Source organism: Thermochaetoides thermophila (assembly GCF_000221225.1).
Source record: "Thermochaetoides thermophila DSM 1495 unplaced genomic scaffold scf7180000011822, whole genome shotgun sequence".
NCBI classification, from domain to species: Eukaryota; Fungi; Ascomycota; class Sordariomycetes; order Sordariales; family Chaetomiaceae; genus Thermochaetoides; species Thermochaetoides thermophila.
The window spans coordinates 443,459-458,537 of record NW_006383038.1 but is presented as its reverse complement, the minus strand read 5'-3'; the positions used below and the strand labels follow the sequence as shown (position 1 = coordinate 458,537).

Genomic DNA, 15,079 nt, shown 5'->3' with positions numbered 1-15,079 from the left:
TCCGGAGCACGAGCCACTTTCGATTTAGGACCGTTGAGGGTTAGGGTTTCTAAATGACATTATCTCACCCTGTGAGCGCTTAGCGGGTAGGGCAACCCAGGAGTCAAAACGGACGGGCTGCTAAAGTCTACTACTAGTCACCCGTCCGAGATCAATACGAATACGTTGACCATGATCTTTCAGTCTGAGTTGCAAAAGTTAGTTTTGGTTTTCGAACATTCACGCCGCCTCAAACGTATAAAGCGTCGAGTTCCTTTCATCAGGCAGGAAAAACAGTCGGAGCTTGCCATCGACGATGGCGACGTCCATGGGGTTCTTTGTCACCAACGCTCCCTGGTCACTCCGCATCGTTAAGGGGACCTCGTAGAGGGGCACCATGCTCTCCATATCGACCAGCGAAACACCACCAATAACTGCCCCATAGAGTTTCGTGATGCCGGAGCAAATCATGACTGGCCGGAACCCAAATCTCTGCGAATGACCCAGGAACTTACAGTCCTGATAATCAACCCAGTGGCTCGGATTGGCGACCAGCGCTCTTGGTTGTGTAAACGCCGGTTGTGGCGCAGCCTTGTACCGCAGATTCCACACGTACGCCTTACGAGCGCCCCAGTTCAACGTCAGCACGTTTCCCGTTTCCACGTCATGGACGGCGGCACCCAAGTGATCCGCAGCACGAAGCATTGGCTCTACGTGCAGCGTCTCCGGGTCGATTCGCACCAGCGTTGCCGTCGAGTTTGGGCCGGGTTTGTTTTGGCCCAGAGTCGCCCAGATATGCGTGCCGTCGTAGTCGATGCCTCCGGCATGGTGCTCAGCAGCACCTGACTCGGTAAGAGTGGCAGAGGCGACGCGGCTTCCCTGGCTGTCAAAGATAAGCAAATGCGCAAAGCCCTCGTAATGCGGGTTTGGTGAGTTGTCGCCAGGTAAGGGGTATATGCGCTGAAAGGATGCGACAAAATACCGCTCGCCATCGCCCAGGCGCACAATGCCTTCAGGCTCGTAAGTGTCACCTTCGAAGGCGATCTTTTCGACCAAGGCCCACTTCGTTGTGCGGTCTAGCTGGACAAATTGGCGTATGATCTCCTCGCTATGGGAAGAAGGGTTAGGGGCTGGCAGAGGGGATGGCGCGATTGCAACGCCAGGTTGGTGAATGGTGACATTCACAGATCGGATTGCGGGTGAGATTGTAGAAAATAAGGTGAGCAAGGCTGTGGCGTTGACGGCGTTGATCGCAGCCACCGCGTTCATCATTTTGCTAGAGGCATCGACCACTTTCTGCCGCGATGACGCGGGGATGTAGGAGAGAACGTCTCGGATAAGATCAGCCATGAATGTCTTTCGTGCAAGGAGGCCATCAATTACTTCTTCTGAACTAGCGTGACTGATAGCGATGGAGTTGAAGGCCCGGGCTTTGGTAAAGAATGATGGTTGAAGATGATGAGGATGGTGATGACCATGCCAGGCAAAGAACGTGTTGTAGTCTTGGCGTGACAAAGTTTCCAACTCGAATTTGCGGGCTATGACTGCACGCTTCGCAGTCAAGACCGCCCGTTTTGCTGGGCTTTCAGTGTCTTGGCCCGGAACCAGGACTAACTGTCCCCACTTTCCGACAACATACCCCGAGGATGAGCGGACGTGGGCGGGACACTCAGAATACAGCAAAGAGCTTCTTGTGTCTCCGGTAGATTTTCCTGTCCACACAACAAGATGACGAGATATCAGACAATAAGTTCATTAATAAGCTCCCTCAAGAGATACCTACAAAGTTGAAAACTATTACTTTAAGGCAGATCCGGGTATGTGCTAGCCGCAGGTATTCTTTCGTGGCTGCACCAGGCAAAAAAAAAAAAAAAAAAAAAAAAAGAACGAAATTATGGCAGAACTTGAGTTACAGCTGGCCAGAGCAGTTATGACGGCTTTCAATTTCCCACCTTATCGTTTGCATCAAAGCAGAAAGATAAACTAGAACTACTGTATTGCATTATTTTCATCATTTGATAGACGACAACTCAGGTCACGAGGGTTTTTTGTCACAGCGAAATCATCTTGACCCTGTGTTGTCGTGTACAAAGAACCGCTCTGATTTAGAACAGAATTCAACATAAACTGCGTTGACCGATATTACAACTCCCGTTGCCAACAGATGCCCGGCAGTGTCCAACTATCCATCCCCCAACTTCTGTTTCCCTTTCAGCATCTACTCTTACATAACAATACAATCTTCCTCGATTCCAATAGGGACACCGGTTGCAGTGGCTGCGATGACTACACCTGTTGCTGCCGCTGCCTGTGCAACCCGTACAGCCCGGCGACCCCAGCGGCGACCCCTCCCTTCTCTCTGCCTCATATCATCATACATGGGCGGAATTTCTCGGATTTCGTTATGTTCCTGCCACTGCATCTCTCGTGCCTTGTTTGTAGACGATGCCAATGATGCCTTCGAATAAAGGCTATCACCGTCGCTGACCGAATCAAAGTCGACTTCAGAGTTGAAAGAAACTAGTCAGCAAAGGGCCTACTTCTTCTCTCTAACCAGATTTGACAGGTGACGTACTTGTCCCTAAAACATCCTGAAGGACTGGTCTGATGGCAGCATCCACGCTGTAGTCAACCTTGAAATACACAGTTCCATCTGATAACACGACGAAATATTGCTCTGGCCTCCATGGGTTAAGAGTAATATACTACATTAAGAGTTGGAGAAAAGGTCAGCAGGTTCATTTTCAAGTAAAGGGATCTATCGACTTACGAGTACTTTGCAATAGCTCCTTTCTGCAAGGATTCTACGAAGCTCTGGATAGTTATCCAGCGCCTTCGACTCAACACGACCATCAGAAACAATCACAAAATCTCCCCCGATGCCAAGGGCAACATGCTGAACATTGTCAATGCCACACAGGCTCGTGGCCAGATTCTTATTGAGACCATTATAGAACACCTTGTTCTTTGTCGGTAAGCACATCACATATGCATCTCCGGGGCCAAGAGTCAACGAGACTTCTTCAGGGTTCAGCCTGCGAAGCCAGTATTGGAGGATTGCTGCGAGTTCTGGATTGTCCGAGTCAAGGCCATCGGAAATCCCTAAAGATGGTAAAGAGATGATTAGCCAAAGCGCTCAAGAACAGTGGAACTCAGCCCCGAAGTATGGTACTGACATTCTGATACGCCGCGGGATGTGCAGAGTGAAAAGGAAGCATGCCCCTTCTCGTTCCAAACAGCCCAGTACACCTTTTTGACTTCTCTCAGAGCCTTTTCTATGCGATAAGGGGCCTTCGAGCTAAAATGCCGGTTAGCAAAGTTGTGATACATTGCCACACTCACTCCTCTGCATAACAACTCTGAATTCTTACTGTCTAACGGTTCTCGGGGTGTCAAGAACGAAGCTACCTGGCTCTGGGCCAAAAGCAAAATAGAAGTCACAAGTGGATAATGTCATGGCTACGTTTTTGAGCAAGCCGATGCCGAATTGCTTTGACACCGGATTCTCTCACGGCCGTGTGCAGAGTTGCGACGCAGGAACTATCAGTGTTAGGTGCTGGTGATGCAATTCAACAAAAGATGAAGCTTTCAATGTGACAGCAATCTTATATTAACAGTTTGAAGCGCTGGAGGCAGTTAATGGTATAAGGAAAGGTCGATATGCCACTTAACCCCTTATAGCGTTTTGCAATCAGCCGCAGCCTTGTAAAAAATGCCTTGCACATCGTGTTGTAGTTATCTTACCCAGTCGAATGATGGTTTCCTCTTTTGACAGCCAAATCCGTAGACTATCACTAGCCGCCAGTAAAAGAACTTACAAGGCTGAGAATATACCAGGCAATTGATACCACCAAGTGGTGATCTCAGGCTGCCAGGACAGCCTATCTTTAAGTTCACAGCATGCACGATCATGCGAGACAAGAAGTGACTGACCATGAATACAGCTCCACTGAGGGATTCCTTCTGTGCACAGACAACCTTTGTGTCGCGGTGGTTCCATATAGGTGATCTTTTTCCTGATTCCCTCTTCCTCCCCTTGACTCAGCAGTCTGGTTCCGTTTTTGTATGGTTACATCCAGTCGCGCCAAGCTTTTTATTCTTTTCTTTGTCTTGCGACAGAATGTTGGCCTTCTATGTCCCGATACGATAGATGAGCCTGGCGATACACCTTGCCATGAAACAGGCATAACATCCCGGTGAGAATAATCGGTGATGAGCGTTGTTGTGCAATTGGGCAGATTCTGTTAGCTAAGACTACAAGATGTTCTACTGAACGCAAAAGGAAATCGCCAGCTCTATCCTGGACTGCAAATGCTACACACGAGTACGATAGATGTTTTCTCTACCATTGAAGCTCTCTCAATTTCAAACTGTACTGCATGCTGTATAGCTACCGTTCTTGAAGTCACCTCAAGAACATCTCGCTTTCTTCGAATTGCTAACCTTATCTTGTTGCCAGAGTATTAGAATCATGATTCTGATTGGAATGAGGGATATGCATCACAACACTTGTTGCCTTTCCTCCAACGGGAGCCACGGAACCGCCGAGTCTTGGGCTTCCAGCATTACCCTTCACATCCTCCCTACATCACGTTACACAATGAAGATATTCCTTCCTCTCCGCCGGGGATAAAGCTAGTTATGACCCCGGCAATCACACCTGTGATCACACCCTGAATAGTGTCTCCCGCCCCACCCAGTAGGGTACGTATAAATGCCCGCAATCTGCCTCTTCCGCGTAGTTTTGGCATCAATGCTCGGCTCATATTTTGGAGAGATGGCGACCAGGTGTTGTTGCCGTAACCTCCCCTAAGGGCCAGAGCCGGAAAAGGAGGTGGATATTGCGTGGGGACAGCGTACGACGCAAAACGGTCGATATTCGAGGAGGAATTGTTGACATGTGTGACATCAACTATTGTTATATAAATTAATTGGTTAATTCTCGGGTTATTCATTGGACATTTTTTGACGAGTTTATCAACCCCTTACCGTCGGCCTCCTTCAGGAGGGAATAGAGCGCAGACCGGATGCTGTGGTCGACATTGAAGAAGATCGTTCCATCCGTTAACAGCAAGAAGTACTGTTCCCGCCGCCACGGGTTCAAAGCGACGAACTGTAGTTGTCAACCAATTAGCATCCATATATTCAACCCGATTCGAAAAGTAGGCCTTACCTGGATTTTGGCGTTCTTATCTTTGTTTTTGAGGACCTCGCTGAGTTTTGTGTAGTTGGTCAGTTGCCACTCCACGCACCCATTCGAGAAGACCATCCAATCCCCTCCAAAACCTAATGCTACATGGCGAACGTTGTCCAGTTCGTATGACTTTTGGACAAGCTTCTCGTCGAGTCCGTGCTCCCAAAAGATATCCCTGCTCGGCACGCATGCAATGTAGCTGTCGCCGGGTCCGAGGGTCACGGAGATATTTGAGGCTCCAACTCTATCAATCCAGCGAGAAATAAAAGCTTGAAGCTTGGGATGCTTTGATTTGAGTTGGCTTGTAGTCCCTTGATTTGCAGGAAGTTTATCAGTTCCAAGTCACATCGGCGAGTTGCTTGGATTTGCACAAGGCAGGAGGAACACTGACATCCGGAGTCAGATCCATAGCGATTGAAGCAGAACGCTCCGTAACCCCTTTCATTGCACTGAGCGAAGTACACCTTTTTGGCCCTCCGCAACTCGTGGTCGACAGCCTCGTAGCAACCACCTCTGCATCAAGATATTAGTAGATCGCGAGTATTGCAGACACTGAGCTTGCTCGACCAAAACTCTTACGTTCGGTAATACCGGGGGCTGTAAAAAACAAAGCTCCCCGGATCAGGTCCGAAGGCAAAGTAGATGTCAGAATGGAGACAGGCCATTTGATCACTGGAAGTATCAAACTGAACCGAAAATCATGCCCGGTTGGTTGCTGTTTAATTGGCACAGCGCTAAGTGGAAGTGACTGTGTGGTATCTTGATCAAAGTTTGGCTCTCTCGAAGCACGGAAAAGAGGATAGATAATTCAAAAGCGAGATTTATGTCTTCTTATGGACAGGCGGCTGATACTTCGTTGCGAACAGCCCACACGATCAGAGTGGGACGACATCTCCAGATTTGGGAACCATCACGTTTGACAGAAGCTGGCCTAGCCAACACGCGAGGCTGGGAGGGTGCTCATGATCAATGTTATCTTATTCTGTGACCGAATACGGGGATAAACTTGATGACTATCATGCCTGAGGTCGTCAGACAAGGGCTTCCAAATGGAAAGAGCACCGTTGTTCAAACCTGCGCAGCAGTTCGGACACAGGGGCAACACCGCAAAGCTTGAATCACTCCGACGAGATCCTGCTCAGGAGTTCAAAGCCTCAACGTGGCGTGCTCAAATGAGCCTTCTCTTTTTATAGAAAAAAAATTCCTATTGTCGAAGCGGGAAATTTCTAAGCATTCTCACGGAACATACTCCAGTAACCGATACGCCTCGGCTAGAAGGAATTAAGTAATCCTTTCGGACTAATGCGTTTGATTAAGCTGTTGTAGTTCCATCATACTGGCCTAGGAGGTGTTACTTGACACAGAATCAAAAACTTCTGGGCTCCCAAGGCAGACTCATCGGAGAACAGGAACAGAGGGGCAACCTACAAGGCCTTACCGCCCTGCCATTAGCCGAACCATCCCGATGAAGTTGCGTTCAGCTTTGACTTGGGGCGAACACCTTGCTTCCTTGTTTGGATAGTAGCAAAATGACGTGGTGTTTTCATCAAATGCCGAAAAGCAGCCAAGCATTGTTAAGAATCGCTGTAGCCTGTCGAAAAGGCAACGACGTGCGATCAACTAGGTGTCATCTTGACAGGGTACAACCCTGTTAACATGCGTTCCAAGATGACGTCTATGTGCCATATCAAAGAGACACAGAGTTGGTATGCATCAGTCAAGTTCTGGCTCAAGTAGATATATCCATCCCCCGTTTTCGTCATGGTAAAGGGCAACAATCGAGTAGGAACTCGGGGCACGCAAAGTGGGGTTAAAGACGGCTCTGGGCCTCGTAAGAAAGCTCCCATCAACCATGCGATTCTTTGACGTCATTTACCGTAAGGATCAAAAAGTGTTTCCAAGTAAGCAACGTCAGTTGTCGTCTCCATGGGATTTCTAAGGGACGTGCCATAACCGGCTTGATCATATCAATGACGTTTGGCTGCACGTGGCCCTTTTCATCGCCCGGGATGTCGCAGTCAATGTTGGCCTGATATTCTGTATAAAACGGTTGTCATGGTCTCGAAGAGAGTGAGATTTTTCAGAGCATTAGACAAGTTCAACTCATTATCATCAAGCCTTTTAAGATCATCTCACCTTGGTTTCGATTACCATATAAGCTACATATAAACATGGATACACTCAAGAACACCGCAAACTATGTCTCTGACAAGATGAAGAGCGCCACGTCTGGTGCCTCTAAGGAGGCCAATAAGGAAGTGGCCAAGGACAGCAGTGCTGGTCTTGGCAGCCGGTGAATTAATCCTCTTACCTATCAGTTCTGCATTTATGAAATTACTGATTCAACTATGTGTAGCCTCCAAGCTACCGGCGACATGATCTCGGACAAGGCAAAGGAGACTAAGCACAGCGCTTCCGCGGAGGCTAACAAGGAGGCTGCGAAACACTAAACAAAGCAACGATACATTTTGATGGTATGTGTCAACGTTGTATGTGCGATATGTCGATGAGGAAATTTCTCGAACTGTTCTGAGATATAAAGGCTTTTCAAGTTAGAAACCAAACAAAGGATGTCTTTTGGTGCCTCTTCAACAGTGTAACCGGGTGGTCAGCCAAAGTCGATACCCGATAAACTGGTTATCATATCTGTATAAATGAACTTTAATTACACACAGCTCCAATGCTATAGCTTAACTTGATATGCCGAATTGAAGCTGTGATCAGTGCTGCCTCTAAAGGGTCTTGGACTCGGGTTTTGTGTGGTGAACATTTCGGCACCGATCATCAATGGCAGCTTGGCCGGCTAAAGTCAATGACGTCGTCGGATAAAATCTGATCCACTTATGCGCCAAGCCGCCAAGGAACGAATCCTCTCCATAAGTTCGGCCATGAACCAATAGCCGTTGATTTTGAGGACCAGGGTAAGGACTCTCCCAAAGCCAAGACTGGAGTTGTCTTGGCACCAGCCGCCGCACACCACGTTGGCTTTTTGTTTTGGTTCTATCGGACTCTCCACGTCGATCTCTTCGTGATCTTCTCTCGCTTTCATGTTCAATCGTCATTTTTAGATCTTATACTGACTCACTCACTGATAAGAACTAGACCAAGATGACATATACGCTACCCTCGGAGCCGACCCTCGACTCCACGACCCTCTTCTCCCTCCTCTCCACCGTCGCGATTCTCATCGCGGCGCTGGCCCTCTCACGCGTGGTGTTGCCATCTAACATGGCAACGCGCTGGCGCTTTCTGTTTGTCTGGCACGCGTTTGATGCCCTTATACACTTTATCTTGGAGGGCTCGTTCATCTACCACTGCTACTTCAGTGTCGCACCTGTCCCCAAGGATGGTAGTCTGTACTGGCCGGATCCTGAGAACTATCTGGGTTCTGGTCTCACGGCGCGATTCAGGAAGATTCATGGCCCCCAAGCTGCCCCTCAGAATGCTCTGGCCAACTTATGGATAGTGTACGCCAGAGCGGATCGGAGATGGGCCGGCGTTGATTTGGTGAGTCCCATTGTTTGTTTCATAGGATGGGTACAAAAATGAGAACAAATAGCGACGCTAACAGTTAGTTAGACGGTGCTCAGCATTGAGACCATAACTGTTCTCTTTGCCGGTTCATTGGCTTGCTTTGTATGCTACGACATCGCACGCCGCAACCCACGTGCGAGCCTGAGCGCTATCATTCTGGCCGTTGCTGAGATCTATGGAGGTAGGTTGCTCTGTTGCTAACTGTACGTGATGTCGTGCTCACCATTTTTGTAGGCTACATGACTTTCATGCCTGAGTGGCTGTCGGGTAACATCAACCTCGACACCAGCAACTGGATGTACAAGTGGCTGTTCCTCACCTTCTTCAACGGTCTCTGGGTTGTCGTCCCGCTCTATTCTATCTATGTCGCGGCTGATGACATTTTTGAGGCCTTCCGCGTGCGCCAGGCTACCCTCGGCAGGAAGAAACAGAAATAGGAAAATTTCATTGAGGATGATGTTATGACTGTTCATAGCAATGACACTTGGGGTTGGTATCGTAAGCAGTGGTGAGGTTCTTGGGCGGCATTTTGGAATAGATGGCGAACGAACTCAGGCTTAGATGGGAGTTGTATACTTTATGAAGATTTATCAACATCTCACCGTTGTTGTGTTGGCAATGGTGATGTTTGGTTGTTGGCTACCTTTGTAAACGCAGCGACGCCGATCTTCTCGCAACAGTCACCCGACATTACTCTCCCTAGCTAGGTCCTTTGCCACTCAGCTAATAGGGATTGCCTGATGTTGACGCTCAACCAATGGGTGAGGGACATGGGCGGCTTTATCAAACCCCATGTTCATGGTTAGTCTCAACTCTTATGAGCCATCTCAGTCCGAAACAGTCGGTTTCCATTTTCATTTTCCTTCCCAAAAGTCGTAGCTTGGCGCTCATTAATGCTTGTCTTGAGCCTGAACAAATGGCCTGCTAAATAGCCCTTTCAGGCAGATGACAGCTGTAGCGAGTATCTCCCGGGCGACATCGCCACCTACCAATTCCTACACGCTAGTATCGGACCGCGTCGGGGCCGTGCTCGCTACCTCTCCCTTGTGTTCAATGGATGGTTGCGGTGGGATGGAACTTCAGTCAAGGGACAATTCCCCGACTATCCGAGCTACGCCGGCCAGCTTACTTGCTTCAACCCAACATAATGATTCCGAACTTGGCATGAATTCCCCAAGATGTTGGTCCAGGTCAGGCTTGGCTCATGCAGGATAGGTAAGGTCCGGTCTCCAGGTGAAAGGTAATGGGATGTGAGAGTGTATAGTCTTCAGTAGTTCGTTTGCAGATTGATATAAAAGGTTACTAAACAAAGTTACGAAGCCGGGGGGGTTCATCCTTATTGAAGCGTGTAGTTTCTTTCTTTCGTTGCTCACCATTCATGTCATCATCTGGCAGCCTACCTAGTTTTGACTGCACTCGAAGATCAGATCACTACCACTCCTCGTCTAGCCATCAGGTTCATTACAACGTTAGGCCATTCTCGCCCTCAATCAAGCTAGGTCTGCTCCAGCCCCACATACGTTGCATGCTGATCATGGAAAGTCTTCTTTCCGGTGTCTTTGACACAAGCTCTGCTTCAAGCGGGGGCTGTATCAAACGTGGCTGTTAGCATGAACAAGACGGTTAGGTCCGAGCTGAGCAGGGGATTACATTGGTGCCCCTTCGTTTGGCTTCTGGACAAGGCAAAACGCCAGAACTCTGGTGTTTCTTGTGTGCCACTCAGACATTACACTAAGGGAGAGCTCTGAGAAAGGCTAGGTTAAGAGCGGAAAGTGTTTGCGCCGAGGCCCTGGTCCTGGTTAGCGGCAAGCATATTTGGTGGTATTGATGGTGACAGGCTGCTGAAATTTTTGCAGTTAAGACTTGAGAGCTTTGGGCCTAACATTTGAAAAGGAAGCTAGACTCAGCGAAATACGATAAAAACTGCCTAAGGTGTTCATGAGCGTTGCTAACTTGGTCCTCGCAATATTCGAAGATTCAAACAGAGCAACTGCAGACGGTTCAGATCATCGCTGGATGCGCAATGGCGATCATAAAGTGTTGCTGATAACTGGGTTCAATAAATTGACAATACCGTATACATGTGACCCTTGATAGGTAGCTCTCTTGTTGTCAAGCTTGGATGATGGCTCAGAGTTGAGGGGTTGAAAGTTGGATTCAGGGTACATGTTTGATCACCAATCAGGGGGTATGGGTTGCTACGGTGCTTGTCTTGGCTCTACCAAACGCACAGGTTATTGTGTGGCCCATGCTCCAAAGCGTAGCAGCAGGTTGGCTGGAGCGAAACTTGGGGCTGTCTGAAAAGTGCTTCACAACAACAACAACCCTGCGCTGTGATAATGCCCCGCCATGGTTGCCCTCCCTCACCTTTCCCTAAACCAACTGTTTAGCTTGGGTGCTGCATCGGATCGTGCTCATTCCAGTGGTCGGTGTGCCAATGAGCCATGCAAAACATGCCTGGCTTGGAAAATGGTGGATCGGGCGCACAGCGTGCCGCAGTCACACACAACCACAAGCTGAGAGCTCCCAGCAGCAGCATTAGAATTCCCTAGCGATCTCGCCGCCAATGTCAGCGACATCGCCTCTGGGTTGGTATTCAGCATTCAGTTTAACTATTCAATAAAGTTCGTCATCAGTATGCTCAGATTTAATTGTTGTTTGCGGTTGCTAAGTGCTCTTTCGCTGGCCTACGAGAATGAACCGTGATGAACTGCTCAGAGCCCCAACCCATCAAAGCGTTCACTAAGATCTTGGCTGATGCAAGATATCGCCGACACTACGGTGTACTACATTTTTCAGTACATAGCATCCAAAACGCGAGCCGTGAGCCCGTTCCCCATCCCACTTTGCGATACACCCTGGTCGGCTCTGCGATGAACCGTCCCCTCCCCACGCGGCAGCCACCCGCCCTAGCACGTTCCTTGGGCGGACCGGGGATATCAAGTGACGTCTTTGTTTACGCCTTTATGCATCTTAATCCCAAGACTCAGCTCAAGACTCAGCTCAAGACTCAGCTCAAGCCCAGGACAACCCCCATCCAACTTTCCTCCTGGAAGAGCCCTGCAGTACTGAGGCCAGGCCGCCTGTCGTTCTGCCACTCGTTCGTCCACATTTTGCCCCTGTCCCTGTTTATTCCCAGACGAGCCTGAGCTGCATGCAGGTGCTCTATGTGTGGATGTGTGCGTATGCGCTAATGGCCCCTGGTTTTCATGGCTTTCCCCAAAGAAGGTCTGTAATGAGCATTGGGTGTTGCACTCCCGCGAATCTTCTGTCCGTTTGTCATCCTTGCTCTGCTTTCTCCTCCCTCACTCTCGCCTCTCGGCCGACGACAATCGTGTCTGCGATACTATTGACGACGAAAACATCTAGATGACTTGACGACAGACGGCGTCGACGGTGCTGCTGTTCGACGGCTTCATCGCCCTTCTGCCAGGCCTCGTGGTCGTCCTGTCCGAGAGCTTTTCATCGAACAATGTCGTCACCATTTGTGGCATTTCATCATAGGGGTGCGGGGTGGTTGGAGTCGCGGGACGACACAACAACGACGACATCGACATCAACATCAACATGGACGATTCAAGGAGGAAGCTTTAATCAAACTAGATTCCTTTACCAAACAGCAACCAACCAAACCCAGCATATGTTCTTCAACGAGTTACGATTTGCTGCCGCCAAGTCCATCAGAACGTCTACCATCATTCTCGCATCGTTCAACATGGTTGCTGCATTTGCGACAGCAGTTGGAATTCTTTGCGACTCCTACTTCAGATCACGGAGGAACAGAAGACTCCAATTAAGACCAAATGGCTTTTGGGACTTTGTGCCGGAGGGCGAGCTTTATCCTCTTATACTCTCCATTGCCATTGTCATTCAGAGTGCTACCTTCGCCGGTGCTCAGTCTACTGGGCTCAAGAGCCTGTTTGGATTAGGATGCACCACAATGGCTCAACTGATGCTGCCAGGTAGGTAGTGCCCAAGAAATCAGAGTTGGTCAGGATCGCTAATGTCTTTCAGCGGTGTTTCTCGTCCCCTACATTCAACTTGTGTTCGCTGTCGAGATTGCCATCCGCGGGCTCAAGAAGAGTCCATTTGCCCCGAGGGGCAAGTACGATGTGTCTATCTGCCTTGCTATCGTTGGTTTGTTGACCCTCGCGAAGTTTCTAGTGGCCGGTTTTGACCGATCTCCAAACTTTTGTTTAACTTCTCTCTTTTGGTTTGTCGCCCATTACTCGGTCATGTGCTTCGGTCTTTTCGTCTCTATTGCCGCCATCATTCTTGGTTGCATCGTTGTCGTTTTTACGAGGCTCTATCGCAGCATCAAAGTAGAAGTTACCGCGCGTGTTTCGGCGTCGAAGATGATATACTATATGGCCCATTCCGTCATCTCACTTGGCTTCATGATCCCATTTTTCTTTGTCCAGGGTTTCAGGGACCGATTGGGCCAACCTTCTAACGCGCTGACACTGGCAATGGTTGCCTCGGTTGTCGCTAATGTGTCGGGGCTCATGACCGGGGGTCTATATCTGTTCCTGAAGTCTAGCACCCTATCAACAATTGGACCCATGGATAAGGCTGGCGAGTACGAGGATCGGCAACTGAGATACAAAATCCAGCGTGTCGAGACAAGCGATGACGACAGGTCTGAGGATTTCGACTTCCAGATCACCCATCCAGTCGGCAGGCCAGGCAGGTTCACCAGCGAGTCTACCTTGATTAATACTGAGAAAGAGGAGGAAGCAGCATTGGACTCCCAGTCGGCTAAATGGAGGAGAACTCCGGAGTCGACACGGTCCAGCAAGCTGGCAGCTATGGCCGCTGCCATCCTGCCAAAAGCCCCTCAGCCAGCACGTATCCCAGCTGCTGCATCCATAGCTGGCCACATGCGTAAACGCTCCTATTCGCTTTTCCCAAAGACCGCTTCGAGAGTTCCCGGGACCACCCTCCCAGCAACAACCTATGTTCCTACCGAAGATGACCTTAAGCCACCTCCGTCGATGGCTAACCTGGTCAACACGCGTCATAAGCGCGATTCCTCGCTGGTTTCATCGGCGACTGTTCAGATCGGCCTCCGGCTCTCATCTGTCGACGATATCCCACCAGCAGCAGCGACTACCCCTGATAATGTGGTACATACATTGGACTGTCCAAACTTGATGAAGGAAAAGGGCATGACACGTCCACAGGCTGTGGTCTTTAGCCCCACCACAGCTACGTCGAATGGTGGCACCAATGTGCAGGACGAACCGGTAAAAGATGCGAGGATGAAAACGCTGCCGCCGGTGCCAAAATTGGACACAGCTGTTGGGGTTGCTGTAAAGGTGGATCAACCACTACCAAAGTCACAAGATGAAGTCTTGACGCTTAGCTCATCAGTGTATACCCCGGTCTCTGGAGAAAAGCCGGCAAAGCAGCAAGAAGTTTTCACCCTCAGCCCGACTGTGTACACTCCTCCTTCTCCTTCGAAGAAGACAAAGCAAAAGCAAGAGGAGCCGGTTACTCTTAGCCCGACGGTTTATACTCCGTCAAGCAACACGCCAAAGCAACAGCAATCGAAACAAGAACCCGTCACCCTCAGCCCAACAGTTTACACACCCCCATTCGTTGAACCGAAGCCAGGGACTCAGCCGCCACCACCGCCCCAACTTGATGAGCCGATTACCCTCACCTCAGCCGCCTACAAACAGACTACTCCAACTACAGCTCGTGTGAAGCTGCCCAGCCCTAAAGGCGTGGGCTTCAGCATGCCGGTGCCGAAACGCTCGGCGTCAAGTACGGGTACCGACAATAGCACGAACGCTAATATGCCGAAGAGAACAATTTCGAACGCTAGCAGTCACGAAAAAACCTTGCCCAGGAGGGCGACATCCAATACAAGCACTCGAGCACAGCAGCCAGCACTGAGAAGCCCACCCCGGAAGAAGGAAACTGAAGAGAAGGAGCCAAAAGGCGGGGATTGGATTTGAACGGTTGTCAGCGCCAGTCGTTGGTGATGGATGAATAAACAGGGAGGAATAAACACACGAGATGACACCAACGATACCCCTTACCTACGTACTGCTGGGAAGATTGTGCCTGGAAGTACCTGGAAGTACAGCACATTTCAGCAGTGAGTTTCCTAACACTTATGATACCTCGAAAAAACTTGTTGATGACACGGTTGCCAAACATCCGGGTTGGGTTGGTTGGTTTGGTTGCTTAAAGGATGAGATGGATAGGAAGGCAATTGTCACTTGTACAATACCAATCACTTTTTTTCCCCATTCTTTTCTTTTCTGCTGGATTCTGGCTATTCCCCGAGGTCATTCTTTTTCCCCTTCATTTGCCTGTGGGCTGTTTGGTTCCATACATTCCGCCCTCTATTTTTTTATTTTC

The 15,079-nt window shown here is 49.4% G+C and overlaps 5 protein-coding genes across 5 annotated transcripts; 3 read left to right on the top strand and 2 right to left on the bottom strand.

The window, feature by feature from the left end:
* Positions 1–219: 219 nt before the first annotated feature.
* CTHT_0065700 (uncharacterized protein) lies at positions 220–1,329 on the bottom strand (the record flags this gene model as incomplete). Its single annotated transcript, XM_006696806.1, has 1 exon — positions 220–1,329. One exon carries the CDS (start codon positions 1,327–1,329, stop codon positions 220–222), a length of 1,110 nt encoding a protein of 369 aa, XP_006696869.1.
* Positions 1,330–2,030: 701 nt separating this feature from the next.
* CTHT_0065690 (uncharacterized protein) lies at positions 2,031–3,436 on the bottom strand (the record flags this gene model as incomplete). The annotated part of the gene is made up of 6 exons (XM_006696805.1): positions 2,031–2,052; positions 2,208–2,481; positions 2,555–2,684; positions 2,750–3,081; positions 3,156–3,277; positions 3,351–3,436. 6 exons carry the CDS (start codon positions 3,434–3,436, stop codon positions 2,031–2,033), a joined length of 966 nt encoding a protein of 321 aa, XP_006696868.1.
* A 3,908-nt stretch (positions 3,437–7,344) lies between these two features.
* Positions 7,345–7,623, top strand: CTHT_0065680 (uncharacterized protein; the record flags this gene model as incomplete). Its single annotated transcript, XM_006696804.1, has 2 exons — positions 7,345–7,466; positions 7,530–7,623. 2 exons carry the CDS (start codon positions 7,345–7,347, stop codon positions 7,621–7,623), a joined length of 216 nt encoding a protein of 71 aa, XP_006696867.1.
* A 658-nt stretch (positions 7,624–8,281) lies between these two features.
* On the top strand, positions 8,282–9,144 carry CTHT_0065670 (cholestenol delta-isomerase-like protein; the record flags this gene model as incomplete). Its single annotated transcript, XM_006696803.1, has 3 exons — positions 8,282–8,680; positions 8,753–8,888; positions 8,942–9,144. 3 exons carry the CDS (start codon positions 8,282–8,284, stop codon positions 9,142–9,144), a joined length of 738 nt encoding a protein of 245 aa, XP_006696866.1.
* Positions 9,145–12,347: 3,203 nt separating this feature from the next.
* Positions 12,348–14,636, top strand: CTHT_0065660 (uncharacterized protein; the record flags this gene model as incomplete). Its single annotated transcript, XM_006696802.1, has 3 exons — positions 12,348–12,669; positions 12,722–14,454; positions 14,562–14,636. The coding sequence occupies 3 exons, from the start codon at positions 12,348–12,350 to the stop codon at positions 14,634–14,636; spliced, it is 2,130 nt and encodes a 709-aa protein (XP_006696865.1).
* Positions 14,637–15,079: the final 443 nt, after the last annotated feature.